Genomic DNA, 8,822 nt, shown 5'->3' with positions numbered 1-8,822 from the left:
TGACCTGCAGACGTAATCAAGTACGTAGTTCATTGTATGTGGTCATTTTTTCCCTCTTACTACAAAAATTGGTGTCAAAGATGCCATATCACTTGGCCAAGATACCAATGATGCTGCCATAGAACAAGCTAAGATATTCAATTTCAAAAAGGATAAAATTAACTAGCTAGCTCAATGGAGCATAAACTGGCTCATTTTTATGGAAATGGAGCACATGTGTGCGCTTTTCATGGATATGGAGAATGGGGGGTTAGACATGCATGTGGGGCAGAGTTTTGTCAGGTTTAGGGAGGAGAACACGGACCATCCGAATTCTTTGATAGTGAATTTGTTTCTCCGAAATCGGATGGTCCGAATTGGGATGATGTAGGGAAAAAAATCGTGTGCATATAAAACGGACCGTCCGAAATGCATAGTTTGATTGAGGAAGTCGAACGGTACGAGTTGCTTGTTGAGTGGTTGAGTTTAGGTAGACCGAAGTCGGACCGTCCGTTTTCGGTTGGAATGGAGAACCGGGAAAAGGAAAACGCATGGTCCGAGTTGAGTAGATAGGGTTATATAAAAGTGTGCAGCGAGTTAGTGGTAGGTAAATCGTATTCTTCCCCTTCCCGTCTTCTTCTCCTTCTTCAGCGGCTGCCTGTGTGTTGTTTCTTTGGGTCAGTTTCATAGTTATGATGATTTAGAGAAGTTAATAGTTGGGGTAAGGGTTTTTTTTTTTGTCATTGAGAGAAATGAGTGACAGAGTTTTGATTAAAGTGTATTATTTTGGTCAAATCTTGTTACAAACGTCTGAAGGAGTAAAGTTTATTTGCGAAAATCCATTAGATGTTGTTATTCCTTTTATCATCTCATTTGAAGAGCTCAAGGGTGTGATCTGTGAGAAGATTGATTCTGAGAGGGCAAAAAAGATATCATGTATGCTATACAGATATCCCGTACCGGTATTTGGTGGGTTCGTTCAATTTCAAACCAGATATGTCACGGACGAAGCGAGCATGCAGGAGATGTTTTCAATGTATATTGAAAACCGCGCTCAGATCTCGTTCATCGAGTTGTATGTAGAGTTTGAACAATCCGAGGCCGACCGGAATATTCTACAGGAAGATTATAATAGTGACAGTGAAGAAGACTTCGAAAGCAACTACGAATTTGTTGCTCCCGATGGAGATGAAGATCAAGCTGACAGAGGCATGTGCCCAGATGTGACAGAAGTGGCGAATGCACTTGCAAACAAAGTGCCGTTTGAGGAGCCATCATTCATGCGAGTTTTAGACTTGGAAGCCATGCATGTTCCTGAATTTCCGGAATATATGACTGCAGGTACGTAATCGGGGTGTTAGTGTTTTTGTAGTTAGACATTGAATAAGTTATGAAGATGAAACCCCTTTTTTAGCATTATTTAATGGTGCGTTCTGTGTCGTAGTTGTCAGGATCTGAAATTGGTCGTCGACCCGTTAAGGAATTTATTTCTTTCTTTTATATGCTTCATGTGTTTATTAGGAAATAATATTTATGTTGTTAAGATATGGTTGTAGCAAATTGCATGAGGTTGTAACTAGTATGTGCACAGGTTGGATCTGTTGAACGGTTCAAATGCCATGAACCGGACCGGACGGCACGGTTCATTTGGTTTTACGGTCGAACCGGTCGGTCCGGTTTGGTTTTTTACAGTTGTTGCTGCTGTGGTTATGTTGTCTAGGGTGACATCATAACATGTTCAAGGTTTGATTTATAGGGTACTGGATGCAGTGATATTTGATTTACCTTTACAGTCAGTTCTGAAATAGCTGCGTATTAAATAAATTTATCTTATGGCATTTGTCCCTGCAGAAATTCCTATGGTCGCAGATGGTGAGTTCGCGGTTGGGATGGAGTTCAGTTCCAGAGAAGTTGTTATTAAGGCGGTTAAGGAGTATACCATACGACGAAGCGTAGACTACCGGGTATATGAGTCTGAGCCTTTGACATTTTACGCCAAGTGTACACAGTATGGGTCAGGATGTGACTGGCTTATCAGAGTTAGCTTGATCAGCAGGAAATACTGTTGGGTTGTACGGAGGTATAATGGTAGCCACACGTGTACCACCGCCACCATTTCACAGGATCATTCGAAACTGGACTCTATCACAATTGCAGAAGCAATAAAGCCACTGGTTGAAGTTGACCCCTCCTTAAAGGTAAAATCGGTTATAGCAGAAGTGCAATCCAAATTCAACTACACCGTCAGTTACCGGAAAGCATGGTTGGCTAAGCAGAGGGCAGTAGAAAAATATTTGGAGGTTGGGAAGCATCGTATGAAGCCTTGCCTATATGGTTTGAGGCCATGTGTCACAAGGAGCCATCAGCTGTTGTCCATTTTGAGACTATACCTGCATATCAAGGCGATGACTTGGTGGGTGATATTCGGGTATTGCATCGTGTATTTTGGAGTTATTACCCTTGTATTAGGGCATTCAGACATTGTAAGCCAGTTGTCCAAGTGGATGGGACTCACTTGTACGGAAAGTATAAGGGTTGTCTCCTTGTGGCAGTTTCACAGGATGGCAACAACAATATAGTCCCGATTGCATTTGCTATTGTTGAGGGAGAGACTTCTGATGCATGGCATTTTTTCCTAAGTAACCTCCGTCAACATGTTGTTACTCGAGATGGAGTGGGTCTAATATCTGACAGGCACGAGTCCATCAATGCAGCTGTGGAACGTAGTAACGGAGCTTGGTCACCTCCTAGAGCGTTTCATATGTTTTGCATCAGGCACATAGAGTCTAATTTCCTGAGAAAGTTCAAGGCACCGTACCTCCAAAAATTGGTCGTTAACATCGGTAATGATTTACTAAATTTAATAAATTTATTTATAGATGTGCCTTAAATAAATCTATTGAACTCAATTACTTTGCTTTCTACATGCTGTGATATGCCAGGATATTCCAGGACGGTGCGGGAGTTCGACGTGCGTTACCAGAGGTTAAGGGAGCGTGGCGAGGCGTACACAAACTGGTTAGACCGAATTCCTCGCGAACAGTACGCATTGGCCTTTGATGGCGGGTACCGATGGGGTCACATGACGACGAATCTAGTGGAGTGCATCAACTCAGTTCTAAAGGGTGCCCGTAATCTTCCCATTACTGCTCTTGTGAAGGCAACATTCTACAGGCTAAATGAGTTGTTCACCCGTAAAAGAGCGGAGGCAGAGGCCCGGATCAATGCTGGCCATGTGTTTTCTGAGATAGTGACATCGAAGTTGCATGCAAACCAAATAGCATCAGGAAATATACAGGTGAGTTGCTTTGATAGGCAGAATGAGGTCTTTGAGGTTCGTGAGATGCCTAGTGGACAAGAGTTTGCAGTTGATCTACGTGGCCTTCGATGTGACTGTGGTGAGTTCCAAGTGGATCGGATCCCTTGTCGACATGTGTTCGCATGTTGTGCCAACCAACGACTCGATTGGCGACTGTATGTTCATGATGTGTACAAGATGGATCAAGTGCGGCGGGTGTACCGTGCACGGTTTCGGCCACTAGGTAATCCCACGACATAGCCTGCTTACAACGGACCTCGGTTCATACCAAATCCGTACCTGCGACGGGTGACGAAAGGTCGCCCCAAGATGACGCGTTTTCTAAATGAGATGGACAGGAGGATGTTACGTCGTCCTAGGCGATGTACTCTATGTGGTGCTGAGGGACATAGTCGAAGTAGATGTCGTCGGTCAGCGGGTTCAAATCCCAGCGGAGAAGCCCCCTAGGTTCACAGTTTTAATATGATATTGTATAATAAATCCCTTATGACCAAACTGATGTAAGTTGACCTGCTATATGTAACATTATATTTAATGACTTTCTATTATTATAACAAATCTGTGGAACTATATAATATGATGGTTATTACCTCGGTTGATAAATATCTGTTGGAGGTATGTTTAGCTGTTACGAGACATTATTACATACTACCATGTATATAAATACCGGACCGGAGCTGCCGGTTCAACAGGAAAAACCGGGAATCGGTCAGTTAACCGTTCCGGGTAAGCTAAAAAACCGGGAAGCAAAACACCTTTTAAAGACCGACCGGACCGGATGAATAACCGGATGAATAACCGGTCGAACCGGCCAGCTTTTTAACTTTGTTTAACCGGTTTTTTTACGGTTACTTAAACGGTTTTTTGTTTAAATTAATATATTTAAATTTTTTTTTTGGTCCTTTAATAAAATAATTTAAAATTAAATTAAACCGGTCGAACCGGCCGGCTTTTTAACTTCGTTTACCCGGTTTTTTTACGGTTAATTAAACGGTTTTTGGTTAAGTTAATATATTTAAATTTTTTTTTTGGTCCTTTATTAAAATAATTTAAAATTAAATTAAACCGGTTGAACCCCATTTGAACCGGTTCTCGCAACCATACATACTACATCAACAAGGTCCAACACATATAAAGTACTGTATCCATAGTCCAATAGTAGGAAATTAGTCTAAACGGAAAATAAAATTCATCAATACATAAACAATAACCACTACAAGTAACTCTAAACATTACATAAAGTCCTCGGTACATATTGTCCAACCAATACAACTATTTTCTCATTTTCCACTTCACATCTTTCACTAAGTTCTTGCATTTCTTGGCCGCTTTTTTGAAGACCGAAGGGGTGAAACGATTAGCACTCCGACGTGGCGGATCAATCCGCAGATTGTAACCTTTGACGTTGTCATCTGGACTACGTTCCTGACCTGTAAAGAATTTTGAATAAACAAGTATGTGCAGCGCGTTCCATATTCAAATACCAACATAAATACCACAAATCAAGAAGCAAAATGAAATATTTGATGCCATTTATGCAAAGAAATGAAATAAGTCATCGAATATGTAAAGAAAGTTAATTATCATAATACCATCATTACGAGATTCTTCATCCTCCTCGAACTCTTCAATTTCATCCTCCTCGTCATCGCCCTCTTCATCCGGGTTATCTACTATATATGCATCGGTTTCTTGTTCGAGTACGTTAGTATCTTCTTCAATGAGTCCCATGTTACATCGGTTAGGATGTTGACTATTCAAAACTCCTCGTCCACCCTCACTCCTACTAGAGTCCACAGATACAAATCCTCCAGATGCAACCGATGAGGTATTGCCTGGATACCTTGCATCCAACGAATACCTGCCAGGCATGAACTCCGGCTGATGGCCATATTGTGCATGTGAAGCATCTGCAGACATGAACCCAAGCAGCTGGCTAAAAGAAGTTCCATCACCTACTTCAAACTGTGACATACCCCAATATTGTTGCTGTACTGGAAATGATGGGGTGAACTGTGTCTGAGGTAGATACTGAGTTGAGGACTGAGGTTGTTCTTGTGGAGGCTGAATTGGAGGTGATATAGGTTGCTCCTGCTCTTCGTTGTCCTCATCCATATCCTGACCACCCTCATTGGTATCTTCGTTACCCTCATACATTTCCTCATTGCCTACATCCACATCCTGGTTACCTTCATCATTCTCTTCACCCGCAAGAATCGACAAGGCTAAGCGGTCCCCATATTTTGATCGGTACCAGTTCAGGTAGGTATCCAACGGATGTTGTGAAGGCATAGGAACCTCAGAAAGAACGTAGTGATACCTGTTTGTCCAATGCATAACCCATTTTGAATGAGTCGGTGTGGTGGCCCAATTAAGGTTTTTAGGTCCAGTCAGAATCTCTCCATGAGCATTATCCAAACTCTGTTCCTGAGAAGGCACGCCCTGAACCAAACCGAACTGTCGCCTGACCCTATCAGTGGCATGCCACTCGATACATTCAAACGAAACCAATGGAACCGTAGCGCTCCAGACAACTGACTGCATGTATATTTCAGTAGGAATTATGTTTGGATCCACACGATCCACAGCATAGGCAACCCAGACAAACTGGAAAAATAAAGAACACCTATGATTACAACCCACAATTCAAATGTCTAACACAATGATATATACATTTCTCGAAGCCACATATTCCCAAAACTTATTACTTGTTTCTTTAAAACACACCTGCCCTTCCTGAAGTTCATCAAAGGCCTTCCTAAAGTGGCCTAGCTTCAGATATCTATATCGTCGGTCACCACGTTCCCAGTTACGCCACCTAATACAATGTCATCCTTTAGCTCAACTGAATCTTAAATAGCAAGAAATGGATACATTTTAACAAAATATTACCTGTTTGCTAGTGGGAAACTGCGGGGTTCTCTAGGAAGCGGGGATAGATACGGCAATCGGATCCAAGCCCAAGCAAGCAGAAGTGTAAGCGGACCATCTATTTCCTTACAGTTATAACGAGATGCCCTGCATAACGCCCTGTAAAGGTGTGCTAGGCATGCCGAACCCCAACTATACTGTCCAATATTGAAGAAATCACGAAGCAAGGGTAGAAATTTCCAGTGCACACCTGCCCCCGACTTATCCCCAAACAGTATGGTCCCAATCAGCAACATAATGTGACACCTCACATACCTACAAATTAATGACAATCTACTATTAAAACATCTTTGCAGCATTATAGAATACGATGCTTAATACATTAATAGAAAAATATCTAATGTAGCATATTAGCCTATTATTATGAGACAACAGTACATAGTCCACATGAGTTACACATAGTCCACATGAGTAATACATTAATAAGTTCAGCATCATAATATGACACCTCACATACCTCTGTATACTGATTTCATCATTCAATTCTAAATTCTCTTTTACATTTCGGAGCCATGTCAGTTTTATGCAGCTTGATCTACAGTCCTCTCTACGAGGTGCAACCCCAAATTGAAGCAGACACTCCGCCTCCATGGCTTCAAAACTACTCATTGTCATCCCTGTGACTGGAAGACCATCTGTGGGAAGACCAAGTAGTAGAGACACATCTTCAAGAGTCACGGAACATTCACCAATGGGAAGGTGAAACGTATGTGTGTCTGGGTGCCAACGTTCGATTAGAGCATTTACCAATGCTTTCTGACACTGAACTATGCCAATCTGAGACACATGATAGAACCCAGTAATTCGTAAATGCTCCTCCACCCTATCGTTGTACCGATCCGGAGGAACTGGGTGGTTACATGTCAACATTCTTAATTTCTACAAAAAAAAACATAACAAATTACTAGTCAAATAATCAACAGTTACTAACTTACCATCATCAATCATTTCACCCTATCCTTATATAACTAATTCTTCTAACTTCTAAAATTATTAATTAATCCTTAAAATTATTCATAATTGCAAATAAAATTCATGACCCATACATTTATTTTTAATGAATATTCTCAACAATATTAGAATAATTTACATATTATCTAATACTAATTACTCATTCGTTGAACACATTCTTTTCTCAGTATTACAAATCATTCACAATCAGTATATGCCATCATGAACAACTCTAGAAACTATTAACATTCATATTCTAAAAACTAGTAACATTGTCATCAAGAAAAAACATAGCAAGGCTTAATTAAAATAATCCTATTACTCATTGAACATTAACATTTTCTCTCTCACTCACAACAATAACAATAACAATAACAATAATAATAATAGGTTCACATTTAAATTCTTCTATAACATTTTCTGACTCACAATAACATTTAATTTAATTTGGTTATATTTATTTTAAATATTAACTACTATACAAAATATTAAAAATTCCCAAACAAATAATTCCATCGTCTATTAAACTAGATACCTAACAGTCATCTATTTACATTTTAAAATGTAAGAACCAACAAAATAATAATAATTATATTACTAACAATAAATATTTACCACCAAAAATTAATTATAAAAAATCTTAAAAAATTAAAAATGTCACATAAATACGGGAGAATACTAATAATGGCAATAACAAGTAAATAGCTTACCATATAAAATATTAAAAATTTCCACAAAAAAAAATTAACATCCTCTATTAAACTAAAACTAAAAACCTAACAATAGTAATATTTATTTTACCGAAACTTATTCTAAAAAAATTTAAAAAAAATTCTAACAAACCCTATGTTGTAACTAATATTTATTCTCCTTCTATTTCTAACTTACACTTCTAAAAATAACAACCAAAACAAGTAAACAGTTTACAATAATAATAATAATATTAAGTATAAAAAATTTAAAAATATTTAAAAAAAACTTACATAATCAGAATCATTGAGATAATGCATAATATGAAGCTCAGCTCGATCCACATCCTTAATTTTTTTTTTCTTTGGCATGCTTTAAATCTTTCCACCATGCAAAGCTTCAGAGGGAGGAGAGGAAGAAGAAGGGAGCTGCAAAGTGAAAATGAAATCTGGGATAATGATGCTTTCGGATGGTGAGAGGAGTGTCTTCACTCACGAGACTTGCATGGAGATTGGTCCCTATGCGCCGCGTGGCATTGCCCTCAGTAATCGGACCGTCCGTGTGCCCCCCATCCAAAATCGGACGGTCCGTGTGGTAGCTTGAACTCGGAGGGTCCGAGTTTTGGTGTACTGACACCACACACTCGTCTATGCTCCCCCTTCTCCATATTGGCGTCCAACTCACCGTTAGCTCCAATAACAAAAATAAAAAGCGGCGTAAACACTTAGGCTTTTGAATAAATAATTTAAATAATTTTTTTAAAAAAATAACTTAAATAATAAATATTTATATTAAAAATAATTTATAAATAAATTATTTTATATTTAATTTTTTATTTTAAAAGTATTTATTTTAAAAGAAATATAATAAAAAAATTAATATAAAAAAGTTATTTTTTATTTTTTTATAAATATTTAAATAACTTTTTAAAAAGTTATATATAATTTAATTT

The 8,822-nt window shown here is 38.7% G+C and overlaps 1 protein-coding gene across 1 annotated transcript; it reads left to right on the top strand.

Annotated features, from left to right (window-relative positions):
* Window positions 1–731: 731 nt before the first annotated feature.
* LOC130984352 (uncharacterized) lies at window positions 732–3,538 on the top strand. Its single transcript, XM_057907585.1, has 4 exons — window positions 732–1,320; window positions 1,831–2,407; window positions 2,449–2,822; window positions 2,922–3,538. The coding sequence occupies exons 1-4, from the start codon at window positions 732–734 to the stop codon at window positions 3,536–3,538; spliced, it is 2,157 nt and encodes a 718-aa protein (XP_057763568.1).
* The last annotated feature ends 5,284 nt before the right edge of the window (window positions 3,539–8,822 follow it).

This window comes from Arachis stenosperma, chromosome 1 (genome assembly GCF_014773155.1).
Source record: "Arachis stenosperma cultivar V10309 chromosome 1, arast.V10309.gnm1.PFL2, whole genome shotgun sequence".
Classification (NCBI taxonomy): Eukaryota; Viridiplantae; Streptophyta; class Magnoliopsida; order Fabales; family Fabaceae; genus Arachis; species Arachis stenosperma.
Note: the sequence above shows the minus strand (reverse complement) of the source record. Positions and strands in the feature narration are given on the sequence as shown.

Excerpts from the sequence above, each read along its gene's own strand:
- LOC130984352 (XM_057907585.1), top strand. The coding sequence starts at position 732 with ATGAGTGACAGAGTTTTGATTAAAGTGTATTATTTTGGTCAAATCTTG. Across the intron at positions 1,321-1,830 it reads TCCGGAATATATGACTGCAG|AAATTCCTATGGTCGCAGAT; the intron begins GTACGTAATCGG and ends TTGTCCCTGCAG. Across the intron at positions 2,823-2,921 it reads AAAATTGGTCGTTAACATCG|GATATTCCAGGACGGTGCGG; the intron begins GTAATGATTTAC and ends GTGATATGCCAG.